A 24814-nucleotide genomic window follows, 5' to 3' on the forward strand; every position below is an offset into this window, starting at 1 on the left:
GCAGAGCGGAAGAGGCGAAGCGAGAGGGTTCACTCTGGCCAAAATCAGTCCAATGTGTTTCTATGGGTGTAATATGCAGGCCTAAGCTTGTCCTCTGCCTTGGGGAAGGCAGGAAGGCAGAATTTAGCGCATATTGATGGTTTAACTGGACATCAGTTGGTGATAATCTAGTGCCGTTGATGGTTGTTTATTGATTATATTCCAATAGGCCCCTTGTTAATTGATTATATTCCAATAGGCCCCTTGTTAATTGATTATATTCCAATAGGCCCCTTGTTAATTGATTATATTCCAATAGGCTACATTTTGTAAGCTAACCGTTAGTCTATCAATAATCAGATCAAATCCAATTGTATTTGTCACATACACATGGTTAGCAGATGTTAGTGCGAGTGTAGCGAAATGCTTGTGCTTCTAGTTCCGACAATGCAGTTATAACTACCTTGTCACAACACAATAGTCACACAATGAAAGTTGTGAAAACCCATAATAGGTTACTCCCTGAATGAGTTTATGAGCTGATTTAGGCCATCAGCTGATTGACAGACTGTAGAACGATACACTTTACTCCAGTGTGAATAATCTCCCACGTTTTATAGTTGTTCGTTTTTAAATATACACTACTGGTCCAAAGGTTTTACAACTCATTCAAGGGTTTTTCTTTATTTTGACAATTATCTACATTGTAGAATAATAGTGAAGACATCAAAACTATGAAACAACACATATGGAATCCTGTAGTAAGCAAAAAAAAGTGTTAAACAAATCTAAATATATTTTATATTTGAGATTCTTCAAAGTAGCCACCCTTTGCCGTGAGCTTTGCACACTCTTGGCATTCTTTCAACCAGCTTCACCTGGAATGCTTTTCCAACAGTCTTGAAGGAATTCCCACATATGCTGAGCACTTGTTGGCTGCTTTTCCTTCACTCTGCGGTCCGACTCATCCCAATCCATCTCAATTTGGTTGAGGTCAGGGGATTGTGGAGGACAGGTTATCTGATGCAGCACTCTCCTTCTTGGTCAAATAGCCCTTACACAGGAGGTGTGAGGCCTGGAGGTGTTGGGTCATTGTCTTGTTGAAAAACAAATGATGGTTAAGTGTGCCTTGAATTCTAAATAAATCACTGACAGTGTCACCAGCAAAGCACCTCCACACCATCACACCTCCTCCTCCATGCTTCACGGTGGGAACCACACATGCGGAGATTATCCATTCACCTACTCTGCGTCTCACAGACTTGGCGGTTGGAACCAAAAATCTCCAATTTGGACTCATCAGACCAAAGGACAGATTTTCACCGGTCTAATGTCCATTGCTTGTGTTTCTTGACCCAAGTAAGTCTCTTCTTCTTATTGGTGTCCTTTAGTAGTGGTTTCTTTGCAGCAATTCAACCATGAAGGCCTGATTCACTCAGTCTCCTTTGAACAGTTGATGTGTCTGTTACTTGAACTCTGTGAAGCATTTATTTGGGCTGCAATTTCTGAGGCTGGTAACTCTAATGAACGTATCCTCAGCAGCAGAGGTAACTCTGGGTCTTCCTTTCCTGTGGCGGTCCTCATGAGAGACAGTTTCATCATAGCGCTTGATGGTTTTTGCGACTGCACTTGAAGAAATTCTCAACGTTCTTGAAATGTTCTGTATTGACTGACCTTCATGTCTTAAAGTCATGATGGACTGTTGTTCCTCTTTGCTTATTTGAGCTGTTCTTGCCATAATATGGACTTGGTGTTTTACCAAATAGGGCTATCTTCTGTATTACACTCCTACCTTGTCACAACACAACTGATTGGTTCAAACGCATTAAAAAGGAAAGAAATTTCACAAATTAACTTTTAACAATACACACCTGTTAATTGAAATGCATTCCAGGTGACTACCTCATGAAGCTGGTTGAGAGAATGCCAAGAGTGTGCAAAGTTGTCATCAAGGCAACAGGCAATTTAAAGAATCTCAAATATGAAATATATTTTAATTTGTTTTAACACTTTTTTTGGTTACTACATGATTCCATATGTGTTATTTCATAGTTTTGATGTCTTCACTATTATTCTTCAATGTAGAAAATAGTGAAAATAATGAAAAACCCTTGAATGAGTAGGTGTTCTAAAACTTTTAACCCGTAGTGTATGTATAATTTGTGGAGGTGGGTAGTGTACGTACTGTACAGTGTGTACCACCACACCTCCCTCCCTGTCTGTACACTTTGGTTAACAACTGACCTCTGTACAGTTTTGAGCTCTGTCTCTACTCTCACTATGGATCTCCGTATGATGGTAGAGTCTGACTTGATTTGCATTGCTGCAATCCCCCCTCAAACCTTTACTTTGTACAGTTTTATTGGTTGAGTTCAGTAACTGTTTCATTGGTTGAGTTCAGTAACTGTTTCATTGGTTGAGTTCAGTAACTGTTTCATTGGTTGAGTTCAGTAACTGTTTCATTGGTTGAGTTCAGTAACTGTTTCATTGGTTGAGTTCAGTAACTGTTTTATTGGTTGAGTTCAGTAACTGTTTCATTGGTTGAGTTCAGTAACTGTTTCATTGGTTGAGTTCAGTAACTGTTTTATTGGTTGAGTTCAGTAACAGTTTCATTGGTTGAGTTCAGTAACAGTTTTATTGGTTGAGTTCAGTAACTGTTTTATTGGTTGAGTTCAGTAACTGTTTCATTGGTTGAGTTCAGTAACTGTTTTATTGGTTGAGTTCAGTAACTGTTTTATTGGTTGAGTTCAGTAACTGTTTTATTGGTTGAGTTCAGTAACTGTTTTATTGGTTGAGTTCAGTAACTGTTTTATTGGTTGAGTTGAGTTCAGTAACTGTTTATTGGTTGAGTTCAGTAACTGTTTTATTGGTTGAGTTCAGTAACTGTTTTATTGGTTGAGTTCAGTAACTGTTTCATTGGTTGAGTTCAGTAACTGTTTTATTGGTTGAGTTCAGTAACAGTTTCATTGGTTGAGTTCAGTAACTGTTTCATTGGTTGAGTTCAGTAACTGTTTTATTGGTTGAGTTCAGTAACTGTTTTATTGGTTGAGTTCAGTAACTGTTTTATTGGTTGAGTTCAGTAACAGTTTCATTGCGAATCACCAAGTGTCTGTCTGTAACATTATGCTTGGATCACATGTTATTTTGTCCTGTGTATTCTCACTTTTGACAATATTATTGACAGATCTGTGTATCATCAACACTGCAAAATGCAAAAAGAGCATTGTACTACAAGTGTTGTAGTCTATACATCTAGATATTTAACATACTGTATCAATGACATTTGTTGATCCTGGGGAGGCAGGGTAGCCTAGTGGTTAGAGTGTAGAGGCGGCAGGGTAGCCTAGTGGTTAGAGTGTAGAGGCGGCAGGGTAGCCTAGTGGTTAGAGTGTAGAGGCGGCAGGGTAGCCTAGTGGTTAGAGTGTAGAGGCGGCAGGGTAGCCTAGTGGTTAGAGTGTAGAGGCGGCAGGGTAGCCTAGTGGTTAGAGTGTAGAGGCGGCAGGGTAGCCTAGTGGTTAGAGTGTAGAGGCGGCAGGGTAGCCTAGTGGTTAGAGTGTAGAGGCGGCAGGGTAGGCTAGTGGTTAGAGCGTTGGACTAGAAACTGAAAGGTTGCAAGATCAAATCCTTGAGCTGACAAGGTATAAAAATCTGTCGTTCTGCCCCTGAACAAGGCAGTTGTTCCCCGGTAGGCTGTCATTGAAAATAAGAATTTGTTCTTAACTGACCTGCCTAGTTAAATAAAAGTAAAATAAAAAACTGTGACTTCAGCATGTGTTTGTTTTTTTGAGAACCAGTGAAATCATCAAGTTTTATTGTTGGTAATAAATGCTTTAAATCATTGTGGTTCTATAGTTCCACTGAGAGGTTTTGGTCTAACCTCTGTCTAACCTCTATCTAACCTCTGTCTAACGTCTATCTAACGTCGAACCTCTGTCGAACCTCTGTCGAACCTCTGTCTAACCTCTATCTAACATTTATCTAACCTCTGTCTAACGTCTAACCTCTATCTGACATCTAACCTCTGTCTAACGTCTATCTAATGTCTAACCTCTTCTAACATCTGTTCTAACCTCTATCTAAAGTCTAACCTCTGTTCTAACCTCTATCTAACCTTTGTTCTAACCTCTATCTAAAGTCTATCCTCTGTCTAAAGTCTATCCTCTGTCTAACCTCTGTTCTAACCTCTATCTAACCTCTGTTCTAACCTCTATCTAAAGTCTATCCTCTGTCTAACGTCTAACCTCTGTCTAACCTCTGTCTAACCTCTGTCTAACCTCTAACCTCTGTTCTAACCTCTGTCTAACCTCTGTTCTAACCTCTATCTAACGTCTAACCTCTGTCTAACGTCTAACCTCTGTTCTAACCTCTGTTCTAATCTCTATCTAACGTCTAATCTCTGTCTATCTAATGTCTAACCTCTAACCTCTGTCTAACCTCTGTTCTAACCTCTGTTCTAACCTCTATCTAACGTCTAACCTCTGTCTAACCTCTGTTCTAACCTCTGTTCTAATCTCTGTTCTAACCTCTGTTCTAACCTCTGTTCTAACCTCTGTTCTAACGTCTATCTAATGTCTAACCTCTGTCTATCTAATGTCTAACCTCTGTCTATCTAATGTCTAACCTCTGTTCTAACCTCTATCTAACCTCTGTCTATCTAATGTCTAACCTCTATCTAACCTCTGTTCTAACCTCTATCTAATGTCTAACCTCTGTTCTAACCTCTGTCTATCTAAATGTCTAACCTCTATCTAACCTCGGTTCTAACCTCTATCTAACGTCTAATCTCTGTCTAACCTCTGTTCTAACCTCTATCTAATGTCTAACCTCTGTTCTAACCTCTATCTAATGTCTAACCTCTGTTCTAACCTCTGTTCTAACCTCTATCTAACCTCTGTTCTAACCTCTATCTAACGTCTATCTAATGTCTAACCTCTAACCTCTGTCTAATCTCTGTTCTAACGTCTATCTAATGTCTAATCTCTGTCTATCTAATGTCTAACCTCTGTTCTAACCTCTGTTCTAATCTCTGTTCTAATCTCTATCTAACGTCTATTCTCTGTCTATCTAATGTCTAACCTCTAACCTCTGTCTAACCTCTGTTCTAACCTCTGTTCTAACCTCTATCTAACGTCTAACCTCTGTCTAACCTCTGTTCTAACCTCTGTTCTAACCTCTGTTCTAACCTCTGTTCTAACCTCTATCTAACGTCTGACCTCTGTCTAACCTCTGTTCTAACCTCTGTTCTAACCTCTGTTCTAATCTCTATCTAACGTCTAATCTCTGTCTATCTAATGTCTAACCTCTAACCTCTGTTCTAACCTCTGTTCTAACCTCTGTTCTAACCTCTGTTCTAACGTCTATCTAATGTCTAACCTCTGTCTATCTAATGTCTAACCTCTGTTCTAACCTCTATCTAACCTCTGTCTATCTAATGTCTAACCTCTATCTAACCTCTGTTCTAACCTCTATCTAATGTCTAACCTCTGTTCTAACCTCTATCTAACCTCTGTCTATCTAATGTCTAATCTCTGTCTAACCTCTGTTCTAACCTCTATCTAATGTCTAACCTCTGTTCTAACCTCTATCTAATGTCTAACCTCTGTTCTAACCTCTATCTAATGTCTAACCTCTGTTCTAACCTCTGTTCTAACCTCTAACCTCTGTTCTAACCTCTATCTAACGTCTGTTCTAACCTCTATCTAACGTCTATCTAATGTCTAACCTCTGTCTAACTCTCTAACCTCTGTCTAACCTCTATCTAATCTCTGTTCTAACGTCTATCTAATGTCTAATCTCTGTCTAACCTCTGTCTATCTAATGTCTAACCTCTGTCTATCTAATGTCTAACCTCTGTTCTAACCTCTGTTCTAACCTCTATCTAACCTCTGTCTATCTAATGTCTAACCTCTGTTCTAACATCTATCTAATGTCTAACCTCTGTTCTAACCTCTATCTAACGTCTAATCTCTGTCTAACCTCTGTTCTAACCTCTCTCTAATGTCTAACCTCTGTTCTAACCTCTATCTAATGTCTAATCTCTGTCTAACGTCTAATCTCTGTCTAACCTCTGTTCTAACCTCTGTTCTAACCTCTGTTCTAACCTCTATCTAACGTCTATCTAATGTCTAACCTCTAACCTCTGTCTAATCTCTGTTCTAACCTCTATCTAATGTCTAACCTCTGTTCTAACCTCTATCTAATGTCTAACCTCTGTTCTAACCTCTATCTAACCTCTGTCTATCTAATGTCTAACCTCTATCTAACCTCTGTCTATCTAATGTCTAACCTCTGTTCTAACCTCTATCTAACCTCTGTCTATCTAATGTCTAACCTCTGTCTAACCTCTGTTCTAACCTCTGTTCTAACCTCTGTCTATCTAATGTCTAACCTCTGTTCTAACCTCTATCTAACCTCTGTCTATCTAATGTCTAACCTCTGTCTAACCTCTGTTCTAACCTCTATCTAACCTCTGTCTATCTAATGTCTAACCTCTATATAACCTCTGTCTATCTAATGTCTAACCTCTGTTCTAACCTCTATCTAACCTCTGTCTATCTAATGTCTAACCTCTGTCTAACCTCTGTCTAACCTCTGTTCTAACCTCTGTCTATCTAATGTCTAACCTCTGTTCTAACCTCTGTCTATCTAATGTCTAACCTCTGTTCTAACCTCTGTTCTAACCTCTATCTAACCTCTGTCTATCTAATGTCTAACCTCTATATAACCTCTGTCTATCTAATGTCTAACCTCTGTTCTAACCTCTATCTAACCTCTGTCTATCTAATGTCTAATCTAATGTCTAACCTCTGTTCTAACCTCTATCTAACCTCTGTCTATCTAATGTCTAACCTCTATCTAACCTCTGTCTATCTAATGTCTAACCTCTGTTCTAACCTCTGTTCTAATCTCTGTTCTAATCTCTATCTAACGTCTATTCTCTGTCTATCTAATGTCTAACCTCTAACCTCTGTCTAACCTCTGTTCTAACCTCTGTTCTAACCTCTATCTAACGTCTAACCTCTGTCTAACCTCTGTTCTAACCTCTGTTCTAACCTCTGTTCTAATCTCTATCTAACTAATCTCTAATCTCTGTCTATCTCTGTCTAACTCTCTAACCTCTGTTCTAACCTCTGTTCTAACCTCTGTTCTAATGTCTAATCTCTGTCTAACCTCTGTCTATCTAATGTCTAACCTCTGTTCTAACCTCTATCTAACCTCTGTCTATCTACTGTCTAATCTCTGTCTAACCTCTGTTCTAACCTCTATCTAATGTCTAACCTCTGTTCTAACCTCTATCTAATGTCTAACCTCTGTTCTAACCTCTATCTAATGTCTAACCTCTGTTCTAACCTCTGTTCTAACCTCTGTTCTAACCTCTATCTAACGTCTGTTCTAACCTCTATCTAACGTCTATCTAATGTCTAACCTCTAACCTCTGTCTAATCTCTGTTCTAACGTCTATCTAATGTCTAATCTCTGTCTAACCTCTGTCTATCTAATGTCTAACCTCTGTCTATCTAATGTCTAACCTCTGTTCTAACCTCTGTTCTAACCTCTGTCTATCTAATGTCTAACCTCTGTTCTAACATCTATCTAATGTCTAACCTCTGTTCTAACCTCTATCTAACGTCTAATCTCTGTCTAACCTCTGTTCTAACCTCTCTCTAATGTCTAACCTCTGTTCTAACCTCTATCTAATGTCTAATCTCTGTCTAACGTCTAATCTCTGTCTAACCTCTGTTCTAACCTCTATCTAATGTCTAACCTCTGTTCTAACCTCTATCTAATGTCTAACCTCTGTTCTAACCTCTATCTAATGTCTAACCTCTGTTCTAACCTCTGTTCTAACCTCTGTTCTAACCTCTATCTAACGTCTATCTAATGTCTAACCTCTAACCTCTGTCTAATCTCTGTTCTAACGTCTATCTAATGTCTAATCTCTGTCTAACCTCTGTCTATCTAATGTCTAACCGCTATCTAACCTCTGTCTATCTAATGTCTAACCTCTGTTCTAACCTCTATCTAACCTCTGTCTATCTAATGTCTAACCTCTGTTCTAACCTCTGTCTATCTAATGTCTAACCTCTATCTAACCTCTGTCTATCTAATGTCTAACCTCTGTTCTAACCTCTATCTAACCTCTGTCTATCTAATGTCTAACCTCTATCTAACCTCTGTTCTAACCTCTGTTCTAACCTCTATCTAACGTCTAATCTCTGTCTAACCTCTGTTCTAACCTCTATCTAATGTCTAACCTCTGTTCTAACCTCTATCTAATGTCTAACCTCTGTTCTAACCTCTATCTAATGTCTAACCTCTGTTCTAACCTCTGTTCTAACCTCTATCTAACGTCTATCTAATGTCTAACCTCTAACCTCTGTCTAATCTCTGTTCTAACGTCTATCTAATGTCTAACCTCTATCTAACCTCTGTTCTAACCTCTATCTAATGTCTAACCTCTGTCTATCTAAATGTCTAACCTCTATCTAACCTCGGTTCTAACCTCTATCTAACGTCTAATCTCTGTCTAACCTCTGTTCTAACCTCTATCTAATGTCTAACCTCTGTTCTAACCTCTATCTAATGTCTAACCTCTGTTCTAACCTCTATCTAATGTCTAACCTCTGTTCTAACCTCTATCTAATGTCTAACCTCTGTTCTAACCTCTGTTCTAACCTCTGTTCTAACCTCTATCTAACCTCTGTTCTAACCTCTATCTAACGTCTATCTAATGTCTAACCTCTAACCTCTGTCTAATCTCTGTTCTAACGTCTATCTAATGTCTAATCTCTGTCTAACCTCTGTCTATCTAATGTCTAACCTCTGTTCTAACCTCTGTTCTAATCTCTGTTCTAATCTCTATCTAACGTCTATTCTCTGTCTATCTAATGTCTAACCTCTAACCTCTGTCTAACCTCTGTTCTAACCTCTGTTCTAACCTCTATCTAACGTCTAACCTCTGTCTAACCTCTGTTCTAACCTCTGTTCTAACCTCTGTTCTAATCTCTATCTAACGTCTAATCTCTGTCTATCTAATGTCTAACCTCTAACCTCTGTTCTAACCTTTGTTCTAACCTCTGTTCTAACCTCTGTTCTAACCTCTATCTAACGTCTGACCTCTGTCTAACCTCTGTTCTAACCTCTGTTCTAACCTCTGTTCTAATCTCTATCTAACGTCTAATCTCTGTCTATCTAATGTCTAACCTCTAACCTCTGTTCTAACCTCTGTTCTAACCTCTGTTCTAACCTCTGTTCTAACGTCTATCTAATGTCTAACCTCTGTCTATCTAATGTCTAACCTCTGTTCTAACCTCTATCTAACCTCTGTCTATCTAATGTCTAATCTCTGTCTAACCTCTGTTCTAACCTCTATCTAATGTCTAACCTCTGTTCTAACCTCTATCTAACCTCTGTCTATCTAATGTCTAATCTCTGTCTAACCTCTGTTCTAACCTCTATCTAATGTCTAATCTCTGTCTAACGTCTAATCTCTGTCTAACCTCTGTTCTAACCTCTGTTCTAACCTCTGTTCTAACCTCTGTTCTAACCTCTATCTAACGTCTATCTAATGTCTAACCTCTAACCTCTGTCTAATCTCTGTTCTAACCTCTATCTAATGTCTAACCTCTGTTCTAACCTCTATCTAATGTCTAACCTCTGTTCTAACCTCTATCTAACCTCTGTCTATCTAATGTCTAACCTCTATCTAACCTCTGTCTATCTAATGTCTAACCTCTGTTCTAACCTCTATCTAACCTCTGTCTATCTAATGTCTAACCTCTGTCTAACCTCTGTTCTAACCTCTGTTCTAACCTCTGTCTATCTAATGTCTAACCTCTGTTCTAACCTCTATCTAACCTCTGTCTATCTAATGTCTAACCTCTGTCTAACCTCTGTTCTAACCTCTCTGTTCTCTATCTAACTATTCTCTGTCTATCTAATGTCTAACCTCTATATAACCTCTGTCTATCTAATGTCTAACCTCTGTTCTAACCTCTATCTAACCTCTGTCTATCTAATGTCTAACCTCTGTCTAACCTCTGTCTAACCTCTGTTCTAACCTCTGTCTATCTAATGTCTAACCTCTGTTCTAACCTCTGTCTATCTAATGTCTAACCTCTGTTCTAACCTCTGTTCTAACCTCTATCTAACCTCTGTCTATCTAATGTCTAACCTCTATATAACCTCTGTCTATCTAATGTCTAACCTCTGTTCTAACCTCTATCTAACCTCTGTCTATCTAATGTCTAACCTCTGTTCTAACCTCTATCTAACCTCTGTCTATCTAATGTCTAACCTCTATCTAACCTCTGTCTATCTAATGTCTAACCTCTGTTCTAACCTCTGTTCTAATCTCTGTTCTAATCTCTATCTAACGTCTATTCTCTGTCTATCTAATGTCTAACCTCTAACCTCTGTCTAACCTCTATCTAACCTCTGTCTATCTAATGTCTAACCTCTGTTCTAACCTCTATCTAACCTCTGTCTATCTAATGTCTAACCTCTATCTAACCTCTGTCTATCTAATGTCTAACCTCTGTTCTAACCTCTGTTCTAATCTCTGTTCTAATCTCTATCTAACGTCTATTCTCTGTCTATCTAATGTCTAACCTCTAACCTCTGTCTAACCTCTGTTCTAACCTCTGTTCTAACCTCTATCTAACGTCTAACCTCTGTCTAACCTCTGTTCTAACCTCTGTTCTAACCTCTGTTCTAATCTCTATCTAACGTCTAATCTCTGTCTATCTAATGTCTAACCTCTAAACTCTGTTCTAACCTCTGTTCTAACCTCTGTTCTAACGTCTATCTAATGTCTAACCTCTGTCTATCTAATGTCTAACCTCTGTTCTAACCTCTATCTAACCTCTGTCTATCTAATGTCTAACCTCTATCTAACCTCTGTTCTAACCTCTATCTAATGTCTAACCTCTGTTCTAACCTCTATCTAACCTCTGTCTATCTAATGTCTAATCTCTGTCTAACCTCTGTTCTAACCTCTATCTAATGTCTAATCTCTGTCTAACGTCTAATCTCTGTCTAACCTCTGTTCTAACCTCTGTTCTAACCTCTGTTCTAACCTCTATCTAACGTCTATCTAATGTCTAACCTCTAACCTCTGTCTAATCTCTGTTCTAACCTCTATCTAATGTCTAACCTCTGTTCTAACCTCTATCTAATGTCTAACCTCTGTTCTAACCTCTATCTAACCTCTGTCTATCTAATGTCTAACCTCTATCTAACCTCTGTCTATCTAATGTCTAACCTCTGTTCTAACCTCTATCTAACCTCTGTCTATCTAATGTCTAACCTCTGTCTAACCTCTGTTCTAACCTCTGTTCTAACCTCTGTCTATCTAATGTCTAACCTCTGTTCTAACCTCTATCTAACCTCTGTCTATCTAATGTCTAACCTCTGTCTAACCTCTGTTCTAACCTCTATCTAACCTCTGTCTATCTAATGTCTAACCTCTATATAACCTCTGTCTATCTAATGTCTAACCTCTGTTCTAACCTCTATCTAACCTCTGTCTATCTAATGTCTAACCTCTGTCTAACCTCTGTCTAACCTCTGTTCTAACCTCTGTCTATCTAATGTCTAACCTCTGTTCTAACCTCTGTTCTAACCTCTATCTAACCTCTGTCTATCTAATGTCTAACCTCTATATAACCTCTGTCTATCTAATGTCTAACCTCTGTTCTAACCTCTATCTAACCTCTGTCTATCTAATGTCTAACCTCTGTTCTAACCTCTATCTAACCTCTGTCTATCTAATGTCTAACCTCTATCTAACCTCTGTCTATCTAATGTCTAACCTCTGTTCTAACCTCTGTTCTAATCTCTGTTCTAATCTCTATCTAACGTCTATTCTCTGTCTATCTAATGTCTAACCTCTAACCTCTGTCTAACCTCTGTTCTAACCTCTGTTCTAACCTCTATCTAACGTCTAACCTCTGTTCTAACCTCTGTTCTAACCTCTGTTCTAACCTCTGTTCTAATCTCTATCTAACGTCTAATCTCTGTCTATCTAATGTCTAACCTCTAACCTCTGTTCTAACCTCTGTTCTAACCTCTGTTCTAACGTCTATCTAATGTCTAACCTCTGTCTATCTAATGTCTAACCTCTGTTCTAACCTCTATCTAACCTCTGTCTATCTAATGTCTAACCTCTATCTAACCTCTGTTCTAACCTCTATCTAATGTCTAACCTCTGTTCTAACCTCTATCTAACCTCTGTCTATCTAATGTCTAATCTCTGTCTAACCTCTGTTCTAACCTCTATCTAATGTCTAACCTCTGTTCTAACCTCTATCTAATGTCTAACCTCTGTTCTAACCTCTATCTAATGTCTAACCTCTGTTCTAACCTCTGTTCTAACCTCTATCTAACGTCTATCTAATGTCTAACCTCTAACCTCTGTCCAATCTCTGTTCTAACGTCTATCTAATGTCTAATCTCTGTCTAACCTCTATCTGTCTATCTCTGTCTAACCTCTGTCTATCTAATGTCTAACCTCTGTTCTAACCTCTATCTAACCTCTGTCTATCTAATGTCTATCTAACTCCTCTTCTAACCTCTATCTAACCTCTGTCTATCTAATGTCTAACCTCTGTCTATCTAATGTCTAACCTCTGTTCTAACCTCTGTTCTAACCTCTGTTCTAACCTCTATCTAACCTCTGTCTATCTAATGTCTAACCTCTGTTCTAACCTCTATCTAACCTCTGTCTATCTAATGTCTAACCTCTATCTAACCTCTGTTCTAACCTCTATCTAACGTCTAATCTCTGTCTAACCTCTGTTCTAACCTCTATCTAATGTCTAACCTCTGTTCTAACCTCTATCTAACGTCTAATCTCTGTCTAACCTCTGTTCTAACCTCTATCTAATGTCTAACCTCTATCTAACCTCTGTCTATCTAATGTCTAACCTCTATCTAACCTCTGTCTATCTAATGTCTAACCTCTATCTAACCTCTATCTAACCTCTGTCAATCTAATGTCTAACCTCTGTCTAACCTCTGTTCTAACCTCTGTCTATCTAATGTCTAACCTCTATCTAACCTCTGTCTATCTAATGTCTAACCTCTGTTCTAACCTCTGTTCTAATCTCTATCTAACGTCTATTCTCTGTCTATCTAATGTCTAACCTCTAACCTCTGTCTAACCTCTGTTCTAACCTCTGTTCTAACCTCTATCTAACGTCTAACCTCTGTTCTAACCTCTGTTCTAACCTCTGTTCTAACCTCTGTTCTAATCTCTATCTAACGTCTAATCTCTGTCTATCTAATGTCTAACCTCTAACCTCTGTTCTAACCTCTGTTCTAACCTCTGTTCTAACGTCTATCTAATGTCTAACCTCTGTCTATCTAATGTCTAACCTCTGTTCTAACCTCTATCTAACCTCTGTCTATCTAATGTCTAACCTCTATCTAACCTCTGTTCTAACCTCTATCTAATGTCTAACCTCTGTTCTAACCTCTATCTAACCTCTGTCTATCTAATGTCTAATCTCTGTCTAACCTCTGTTCTAACCTCTATCTAATGTCTAACCTCTGTTCTAACCTCTATCTAATGTCTAACCTCTGTTCTAACCTCTATCTAATGTCTAACCTCTGTTCTAACCTCTGTTCTAACCTCTATCTAACGTCTATCTAATGTCTAACCTCTAACCTCTGTCCAATCTCTGTTCTAACGTCTATCTAATGTCTAATCTCTGTCTAACCTCTGTCTATCTAATGTCTAACCTCTGTCTATCTAATGTCTAACCTCTGTTCTAACCTCTATCTAACCTCTGTCTATCTAATGTCTATCTTCTAACCTCTATCTAACTCTCTGTCTATCTAATGTCTAACCTCTGTCTATCTAATGTCTAACCTCTGTTCTAACCTCTGTTCTAACCTCTGTTCTAACTGTTCTAACCTCTGTCTATCTAATGTCTAACCTCTGTTCTAACCTCTATCTAACCTCTGTCTATCTAATGTCTAACCTCTATCTAACCTCTGTTCTAACCTCTATCTAACGTCTAATCTCTGTCTAACCTCTGTTCTAACCTCTATCTAATGTCTAACCTCTGTTCTAACCTCTATCTAACGTCTAATCTCTGTCTAACCTCTGTTCTAACCTCTATCTAATGTCTAACCTCTATCTAACCTCTGTCTATCTAATGTCTAACCTCTATCTAACCTCTGTCTATCTAATGTCTAACCTCTATCTAACCTCTATCTAACCTCTGTCAATCTAATGTCTAACCTCTGTCTAACCTCTGTCTAACCTCTGTTCTAACCTCTGTCTATCTAATGTCTAACCTCTGTTCTAACCTCTGTCTATCTAATGTCTAACCTCTGTTCTAACCTCTATCTAACCTCTGTCTATCTAATGTCTAACCTCTGTCTATCTAATGTCTAACCTCTATCTAACCTCTGTCTATCTAATGTCTAACCTCTGTCTATCTAATGTCTAACCTCTATCTAACCTCTGTCTATCTAATGTCTAACCTCTGTCTATCTAATGTCTAACCTCTGTTCTAACCTCTGTCTATCTAATGTCTAACCTCTGTCTAACCTCTGTCTATCTAATGTCTAACCTCTATCTAACCTCTGTCTATCTAATGTCTAACCTCTGTTCTAACCTCTATCTAACCTCTGTCTATCTAATGTCTAACCTCTGTTCTAACCTCTATCTAACCTCTGTCTATCTAATGTCTAATCTCTGTCTAACCTCTGTCTATCTAATGTCTAACCTCTATCTAACCTCTGTCTATCTAATGTCTAACCTCTGTCTAACCTCTGTTCTAACCTCTATCTAACCTCTGTCTATCTAATGTCTAACCTCTGTTCTAACCTCTATCTAACCTCTGTCTATCTAATGTCTAATCTCTGTCTAACCTCTGTCTATCTAATGTCTAACCTCTAACCTCTGTTCTAACCTCTGTTCTAACCTCTGTTCTAACGTCTATCTAATGTCTAACCTCTGTCTATCTAATGTCTAACCTCTGTTCTAACCTCTATCTAACCTCTGTCTATCTAATGTCTAACCTCTATCTAACCTCTGTTCTAACCTCTATCTAATGTCTAACCTCTGTTCTAACCTCTATCTAACCTCTGTCTATCTAATGTCTAATCTCTGTCTAACCTCTGTTCTAACCTCTATCTAATGTCTAACCTCTGTTCTAACCTCTATCTAATGTCTAACCTCTGTTCTAACCTCTATCTAATGTCTAACCTCTGTTCTAACCTCTGTTCTAACCTCTATCTAACGTCTATCTAATGTCTAACCTCTAACCTCTGTCCAATCTCTGTTCTAACGTCTATCTAATGTCTAATCTCTGTCTAACCTCTGTCTATCTAATGTCTAACCTCTGTCTATCTAATGTCTAACCTCTGTTCTAACCTCTATCTAACCTCTGTCTATCTAATGTCTATCTAACGTCTAACCTCTATCTAACCTCTGTCTATCTAATGTCTAACCTCTGTCTATCTAATGTCTAACCTCTGTTCTAACCTCTGTTCTAACCTCTGTTCTAACCTCTATCTAACCTCTGTCTATCTAATGTCTAACCTCTGTTCTAACCTCTATCTAACCTCTGTCTATCTAATGTCTAACCTCTATCTAACCTCTGTTCTAACCTCTATCTAACGTCTAATCTCTGTCTAACCTCTGTTCTAACCTCTATCTAATGTCTAACCTCTGTTCTAACCTCTATCTAACTGTCTCTAATCTCTGTCTAACCTCTGTTCTAACTCTATCTAATGTCTAACCTCTATCTAACCTCTGTCTATCTAATGTCTAACCTCTATCTAACCTCTGTCTATCTAATGTCTAACCTCTATCTAACCTCTATCTAACCTCTGTCAATCTAATGTCTAACCTCTGTCTAACCTCTGTTCTAACCTCTGTCTATCTAATGTCTAACCTCTATCTAACCTCTGTCTATCTAATGTCTAACCTCTGTTCTAACCTCTGTTCTAATCTCTATCTAACGTCTATTCTCTGTCTATCTAATGTCTAACCTCTAACCTCTGTCTAACCTCTGTTCTAACCTCTGTTCTAACCTCTATCTAACGTCTAACCTCTGTCTAACCTCTGTTCTAACCTCTGTTCTAACCTCTGTTCTAATCTCTATCTAACGTCTAATCTCTGTCTATCTAATGTCTAACCTCTAACCTCTGTTCTAACCTCTGTTCTAACCTCTGTTCTAACGTCTATCTAATGTCTAACCTCTGTCTATCTAATGTCTAACCTCTGTTCTAACCTCTATCTAACCTCTGTCTATCTAATGTCTAACCTCTATCTAACCTCTGTTCTAACCTCTATCTAATGTCTAACCTCTGTTCTAACCTCTATCTAACCTCTGTCTATCTAATGTCTAATCTCTGTCTAACCTCTGTTCTAACCTCTATCTAATGTCTAACCTCTGTTCTAACCTCTATCTAATGTCTAACCTCTGTTCTAACCTCTATCTAATGTCTAACCTCTGTTCTAACCTCTGTTCTAACCTCTATCTAACGTCTATCTAATGTCTAACCTCTAACCTCTGTCCAATCTCTGTTCTAACGTCTATCTAATGTCTAATCTCTGTCTAACCTCTGTCTATCTAATGTCTAACCTCTGTCTATCTAATGTCTAACCTCTGTTCTAACCTCTATCTAACCTCTGTCTATCTAATGTCTATCTAACGTCTAACCTCTATCTAACCTCTGTCTATCTAATGTCTAACCTCTGTCTATCTAATGTCTAACCTCTGTTCTAACCTCTGTTCTAACCTCTGTTCTAACCTCTGTCTATCTAATGTCTAACCTCTGTTCTAACCTCTATCTAACCTCTGTCTATCTAATGTCTAACCTCTATCTAACCTCTGTTCTAACCTCTATCTAACGTCTAATCTCTGTCTAACCTCTGTTCTAACCTCTATCTAATGTCTAACCTCTGTTCTAACCTCTATCTAACGTCTAATCTCTGTCTAACCTCTGTTCTAACCTCTATCTAATGTCTAACCTCTATCTAACCTCTGTCTATCTAATGTCTAACCTCTATCTAACCTCTGTCTATCTAATGTCTAACCTCTATCTAACCTCTATCTAACCTCTGTCAATCTAATGTCTAACCTCTGTCTAACCTCTGTCTAACCTCTGTTCTAACCTCTGTCTATCTAATGTCTAACCTCTGTTCTAACCTCTGTCTATCTAATGTCTAACCTCTGTTCTAACCTCTATCTAACCTCTGTCTATCTAATGTCTAACCTCTGTCTATCTAATGTCTAACCTCTATCTAACCTCTGTCTATCTAATGTCTAACCTCTGTCTATCTAATGTCTAACCTCTATCTAACCTCTGTCTATCTAATGTCTAACCTCTGTCTATCTAATGTCTAACCTCTGTTCTAACCTCTGTCTATCTAATGTCTAACCTCTGTCTAACCTCTGTCTATCTAATGTCTAACCTCTATCTAACCTCTGTCTATCTAATGTCTAACCTCTGTTCTAACCTCTATCTAACCTCTGTCTATCTAATGTCTAACCTCTGTTCTAACCTCTATCTAACCTCTGTCTATCTAATGTCTAATCTCTGTCTAACCTCTGTCTATCTAATGTCTAACCTCTATCTAACCTCTGTCTATCTAATGTCTAACCTCTGTCTAACCTCTGTTCTAACCTCTATCTAACCTCTGTCTATCTAATGTCTAACCTCTGTTCTAACCTCTATCTAACCTCTGTCTATCTAATGTCTAATCTCTGTCTAACCTCTGTCTATCTAATGTCTAACCTCTGTTCTAACCTCTGTTCTAACCTCTGTCTATCTAATGTCTAACCTCTGTTCTAACCTCTATCTAACCTCTGTCTATCTAATGTCTAACCTCTGTTCTAACCTCTGTTCTAACCTCTGTCTAACCTCTATCTAACCTCTGTTCTAACCTCTATCTAATGTCTAATCTCTGTCTAACGTCTATCTAACCTCTGTTCTAACCTCTGTTCTAACCTCTATCTAATGTCTAACCTCTGTTCTAACCTCTATCTAATGTCTAACCTCTGTCTAATGTCTAACGTCTGTCTAACGTCTGTCTAACCTCTGTTCTAACCTCTATCTAATGTCTAACCTCTGTTCTAACCTCTATCTAATGTCTAACCTCTGTTCTAACCTCTATCCTCTGTTCTAACCTCTAACCTCTGTTTTAACCTCTAACCTCTGTTTTAACCTCTGTTCTAACCTCTATCTAATGTCTAACCTCTGTTCTAACCTCTAACCTCTGTTCTAACCTCTAACCTCTGTTTTAACCTCTGTTCTAACCTCTATCTAATGTCTAACCTCTGTTCTAACCTCTATCTAACCTCTATCTAACCTCTGTTCTAACCTCTGTTCTAACCTCTATCTAATGTCTAACCTCTGTTCTAACCTCTAACCTCTGTTCTAACCTCTGTTTTAACCTCTGTTCTAACCTCTATCTAATGTCTAACCTCTGTTCTAACCTCTATCTAACCTCTGTTCTAACCTCTATCTAACCTCTATCTAACCTCTATCTAACCTCTGTTCTAACCTCTATCTAACCTCTATCTAACCTCTATCCTAACCTCTGTTCTAACCTCTATCTAACCTCTATCTAACCTCTATCTAACCTCTATCTAACCTCTGTTCTAACCTCTATCTAACGTCTATCTAACCTCTATCTAACGTCTATCTAACCTCTGTTCTAACCTCTATCTAACGTCTTATCTCCTTTCTGATCTCGTCACCCTGAGGAATCTAGAGAGTTTAGGGTATTGTGGTGCCTAACTGACACACGAGTAGTGGAAACAGTAAGTGTGTCTTTCACTGCCTGTCAGATAAAGTAACTACATGTCCTGTAGTTATACCCCATACCCCCTCCCCTCAACCCTAACCTCCGCCTGGTGTTAACCCAGGCACCAGACGGTTTCTATTCCTCTACCATAGTGCCCTGGCTGTGCCAACCACATCTCCCACTCTTAGACTTGACTGATTCTTGCTCACAGAAGAAGAAGAAAAACGGATGGAAAGCAGAATCCGCTCACATTTTTATCTCACCTCAGCCTCGACCAACACTCATCCTGATTAGGTCCCTGTTCCAGACCTCTAGTCTTCATGACCTGATCCAGAACAACTCTCTCTCACTGCTATTCCTGAGGAGAGCATCACTGACCTGATACAGAACAACTCTCTCTCTCTGCTATTCCTGATGAGAGCATCACTAACCTGATCCAGAACAACTCTCTCTCTCTCTGCTATTCCTGAGGAGAGCATCACTAACCTGATCCAGAACAACTCTCTCTCTCTGCTATTCCTGAGGAGAGCATCACTAACCTGATCCAGAACAACTTTCTCTCTCTGCTATTCCTGAGGAGAGCATCACTGACCTGATCCAGAACAACTCTCTCTCTCTGCTATTCCTGATGAGAGCATCACTAACCTGATCCAGAACAACTCTCTCTCTCTGCTATTCCCGAGGAGAGCATCACTAACCTGATCCAGAACAACTCTCTCTCTCTCTGCTATTCCCGAGGAGAGCATCACTGACCTGATCCAGAACAACTCTCTCTCTCTGCTATTCCTGAGGAGAGCATCACTGACCTGAAAACAGTTTGATTCAGTGAGTAATATTTATTTGGTAACACGTTATATTAAATGTAATGGACACAGTGGCAAGTGTTAATACATTGACTTTCCTGGCTAAATAAAATGAAATATGTAAACCACTATAAATTATTATAATAATTTCCCATGTGTACTGATCTTCAATGTAGATTCACTATGGATTCATGCTCAATTAAGTATTATCTTCAAACAAGTCCTGGTCCAAGATCCTAATATTTCCCTATCAATGTCAAGTAAAAGTAATTCTCTGTTATTTACGGTGTGCTCATCTCTCCGTCACCTTAGTCTCCTCCACACCGATGGAGGGTTCTACAGAGCAACAGTCTCGCTGGATGTCCCTTCCAGCCTTGCTCCCTCCTGAAGCCATGTTTAACTTTACTACAGAGATCACCTCTCTAGACTCGCTCCAGTACCACAGGGCTACGGCCAGTCCAGACGGCCAGTCCAGACTCGCTCCAGTATCACTGGGCTACGGCCAGTCCAGACTCTGCTAAGGCCAGTCCAGACTCGCTCCAGTATCACTGGGCTAAGGCCAGTCCAGACTCTGCTAAGGCCAGTCTAGACTCTGTTCAGTACCACTGGGCTACGGCCAGTCCAGACCCGCTCCAGTATCACTGGGCTAAGGCCAGTCCAGACTCTGTTCAGTACCACTGGGCTACGGCCAGTCCAGACTCACTCCAGTATCACTGGGCTACGGCCAGTCCAGACTCTGCTAAGGCCAGTCCAGACTCGCTCCAGTATCACTGGGCTAAGGCCAGTCCAGACTCTGCTAAGGCCAGTCCAGACTCTGTTCAGTACCACTGGGCTACGGCCAGTCCAGACCCGCTCCAGTATCACTGGGCTAAGGCCAGTCCAGACTCTGTTCAGTATCACTGGGCTAAGGCTAGTCCAGACTCTGCTAAGGCCAGTCCAGACTCTGTTCAGTACCACTGGGCTACGGCCAGTCCAGACTTGCTCCAGTATCACTGGGCTAAGGCCAGTCCAGCCTCTGCTAAGGCCAGTCCAGACTCGCTCCAGTACCACAGGCTTGAGGCCAGTCCAGACTCTGTTCAGTACCACTGGGCTACGGCCAGTCCAGACTCGCTCCAGTATCACTGGGCTAAGGCCAGTCCAGACTCTGCTAAGGCCAGTCCAGACTCGCTCCAGTATCACTGGGCTACGGCCAGTCCAGACTCGCTCCAGTATCACTGGGCTAAGGCCAGTCCAGACTCTGCTAAGGCCAGTCCAGACTCTGTCCAGTATCACAGGGCTACGGCCAGTCCAGACTCGCTCCAGTATCACTGGGCTAAGGCCAGTCCAGACTCTGCTAAGGCCAGTACAGACTCGCTCCAGTACCACAGGATTAAGCCCAGTCCAGACTCTGCTAAGGCCAGTCCAGACTCTGCTAAGGCCAGTCCAGTCTCGCCCCAGTCTCACTGGGCTAAGGCCAGTCCAGACTCTGCTAAGGCCAGTCCAGACTCGCTCCAGTACCACAGGGCTACGGCCAGTCCAGACTCGCTCCAGTATCACTGGGCTAAGGCCAGTCCAGACTCGCTCCAGTACCACAGAATTAAGCCCAGTCCAGACTCTGCTAAGGCCAGTCCAGACTCTGCTAAGGCCAGTCCAGACTCTGCTAAGGCCAGTCTAGTCTCGCCCCAGTATCACTGGGCTGAGGCCAGTCCAGCCTCTGCTAAGGCCAGTCCAGACTCTGCTAAGGCCAGTCCAGACTCTGCTAAGGCCAGTCTAGTCTCGCCCCAGTATCACTGGGCTGAGGCCAGTCCAGCCTCTGCTAAGGCCAGTCCAGACTCTGCTAAGGCCAGTCTAGTCTCGCCCCAGTATCACTGGGCTGAGGCCAGTCCAGCCTCTGCTAAGGCCAGTCCAGACTCGCTCCAGTACCACAGGATTAAGGCCAGTCCAGACTCTGCTAAGGCCAGTCCAGACTCGCTCCAGTACCACAGGATTAAGGCCAGTCCAGACTCTGCTAAGGCCAGTCCAGACTCTGCTAAGGCCAGTCCAGACTCGCTCCAGTACCACAGGGCTACGGCCAGTCCAGACTCGCTCCAGTACCACAGGATTAAGGCCAGTCCAGACTCTGCTAAGGCCAGTCCAGCCTCTGCTACGGCCAGTCTAGCCACAGACTTCCTGCACCAGCCGTACCACTCAGCTGAGTCTGACTTGGCCAGCCTTCCTTCCTGCATCTCCAGCAGCAGCCATAGTCGGTCTGCACCATCGTACGGACACAGCCCAGGTCAGTGGGGTATTTTAGATCCATAGTCGGTCTGCACCATCGTACGGACACAGCCCAGGTCAGTGGGGTATTTTAGATCCATAGTCGGTCTGCACCATCGTACGGACACAGCCCAGGTCAGTGGGGTATTTTAGATCCATAGTCGGTCTGCACCATCGTACGGACACAGCCCAGGTCAGTGGGGTATTTTAGATCCATAGTCGGTCTGCACCATCGTACGGACACAGCCCAGGTCAGTGGGGTATTTTAGCAGTGGGGTATCTACAAAGCATGTAGAGGTCTGTCATTTTTATCATAGGTACACTTCAACTGTGAGAGACGGAATCTAAAACAAAAATCCAGAAAATCACATTGTATGATTTTTAAGTAATTAATTTGCATTTTATTGCATGACATAAGTATTTGATACATCAGAAAAGCAGAACTTAATATTTGGTACAGAAACCTTTGTTTGCAATTACAGAGATCATATGTTTCCTGTAGTTCTTGACCAGGTTTGCACACACTGCAGCAGGGATTTTGGCCCACTCCTCCATACAGACCTTCTCCAGATTCTTCAGGTTTCGGGGCTGTCGCTGGGCAATACGGACTTTCAGCTCCCTCCAAAGATTTTCTATTGGGTTCAGGTCTGGAGACTGGCTAGGCCACTCCAGGACCCTGAGATGCTTCTTATGGAGCTACTCCTTAGTTGCCCTGGCTGTGTGGTTTGGGTTGTTGTCATGCTGGAAGACCCAGCCACGACCCATCTTCAATGCTCTTACTGAGGGAAGGAGGTTGTTGGCCAAGATCTCGCGATACATGGCCCCATCCATCCTCCCCTCAACACGGTGCAGTGGTCCTGTCCCCTTTGCAGAAAAGCCTCCCCAAAGAATTATGTTTCCACCTCCATACTTCACGGTTGGGATGGTGTTCTTGGGGTTGTACTCATCCTTCTTCTTCCTCCAAACACGGCGAGTGGAGTTTAGACCAAAAAGCTCTATTTTTGTCTCATCAGACCATATGACCTTCTCCCATTCCTCCTCTGGATCATCCAGATGGTCATTGGCAAACTTCAGACGGGCCTGGACATGCGCTGGCTGGAGCAGGGGGACCTTGCGTGCGCTGCAGGATTTTAATCCATGACGGCGTAGTGTGTTACTAATGATTTTCTTTGAGACTGTGGTCCCAGCTCTCTTCAGGTCATTGACCAGGTCCTGCCATGTAGTTCTGGGCTGATCCCTCACCTTCCTCATGATCATTGATGCCCTACGAGGTGAGATCTTGCATGGAGCCCCAGACCGAGGGTGATTGACCGTCATAATTTCGCCAACAGTTGTTGCCTTCTCACCAAGCTGCTTGCCTATTGTCCTGTAGCCCATCCCATCCTTGTGCAGGTCTACAATTTTATCCCTGATGTCCTTACACCCTCTCTGGTCTTGGCCATTGTGGAGAGGTTGGAGTCTGTTTGATTGAGTGTGTGGACAGGTGTCTTTTATACAGGTAACGAGTTCAAACAGGTGCAGTTAATACAGGTAATGAGTGGAGAACAGGGGGGCTTCTTAAAGAAAAACTAACAGGTCTGTGAGAGCCGGAATTCTTACTGATTGGTAGGTGATCAAATACTTTTGTCATGCAATAAAATGCAAATTAATTAGTTACAAATCATACAATGTGATTTTCTGGATTTTTGATTTTCGGATTCCATCTCTCACAGTTGAAGTGTACCTATGATAAAAATTACAGACCTCTACATGCTTTGTAAGTAGGAAAACCTGCAAAATCGGGAGTGTATCAAATACTTGTTTTCCCCGCTGTATATGGCTAGGACTTAATCAATTGAACACAATGGGTTTTTATTGACATTTTCTATATTTGGAAGATTTAACAACAATATTTTGTCTCAACTACCCCTTAATCATTGAAGTTGAACTGAAGTTTATCCTAATCAGACTAGCAACACTAGCAACTCAGAGACTCACAGTTCAGCTTCTTGTGTGGTTGTGTTTTAGTTCACCAGGTGTACTCTTCATCCTCCCACGTCAACGGTAGTGTCCAGTGGTTGGAGCAAGGGGGTTCTGGAGGTCAGTCTCTCAGCTGCTCCTCGTCCTCCTGGTACAACAGCCCTTTCTCCACCACCACCTCCTCCTCCTTCTCCTCGTCTCTGACCAACCCCAGGGCCGAGCACTACTCCCGAGGGCACGGCAGTCAGGAAATCCAGAGGCTTCAGGAGGCCTTGAAGGGGGAGAGGCTGAGTCCCAGTGAGGACGGAGGTAGCACTAGTTTCCTGACTCTGAACCCTGCACAAGGGGATGGGTACCCGCACTCTGCCCAGGCCTACGGTCACCCCTTGGGCTTCTACAGCAACTCCTGGGTGTCAGGTCAGGACTACAGCTCAGCCTCTCTCTCCTCCTCCCCTGGTGCTGGCATGTATCCCTCCTACTGCTACTCCCCCAAACTACAAAACAAAATCAACCTCTCCCCTCCAGGTGAGGTGACAGCTGTCTCACTCTCACTCTTACTCTCTCTCGTTTTACACCAACATTGGACAAAAATATAAGAAATTAGCTGCTTATGTAAACACAGCCTTAGAGGATGATTTGATGGTGTGGTTATGTCAGTTTCCATGTATCTCTCTCTCTCTCTCTCTCTCTCTCTCTCTCACTCACTTTCTCTCTCTCTCTTTCTCTCTCTCTCTCTCTCTCTCTCTCTCTCTCTCTCTCTCTCTCTCTCTCTCTCTCTCTCTGTCTCTCTGTCTCTCTCTCTCTCTCTCTCTCTCACTCACTTTCTCTCTCTCTCTCTCTCTCTCTCTCTCTCTCTCACTCACTTTCTCTCTCTCTCTCTTTCTCACTCTCTCTCTCTCAATTTCAATTCAATTCAATTCAAGGGCTTTATTGGCATGGGAAACATGTGTTAACATTGCCAAAGCAAGTGAGGTAGACAACATACAAAGTGAATATATAAGGTGAAAAACAACAAAAATGAACAGTAAACATTACACATACAGAAGTTTCAAAACAGTAAAGACAT

The 24814-nt window shown here is 41.1% G+C and overlaps 1 protein-coding gene across 1 annotated transcript in view; it reads left to right on the forward strand.

Annotated features, from left to right (window-relative positions):
• The first annotated feature begins 19872 nt into the window (after positions 1-19872).
• The window catches only part of LOC135562760 (nucleolar protein dao-5-like), a 9951-nt gene continuing 5009 nt past the window's right edge, over positions 19873-24814 (forward strand). Inside the window, exons 1-3 of the mRNA XM_065005096.1 lie at positions 19873-19990; positions 20061-21808; positions 23797-24273. Of these exons, the coding sequence (XP_064861168.1) occupies positions 19881-19990; positions 20061-21808; positions 23797-24273 (2335 nt within the window). The 5' untranslated portion in view covers positions 19873-19880. The remainder of the gene's footprint in view (positions 19991-20060; positions 21809-23796; positions 24274-24814) is intronic.

The sequence above is a fragment of the Oncorhynchus nerka genome, linkage group LG20 (genome assembly GCF_034236695.1).
Source record: "Oncorhynchus nerka isolate Pitt River linkage group LG20, Oner_Uvic_2.0, whole genome shotgun sequence".
NCBI classification, from domain to species: domain Eukaryota; kingdom Metazoa; phylum Chordata; class Actinopteri; order Salmoniformes; family Salmonidae; genus Oncorhynchus; species Oncorhynchus nerka.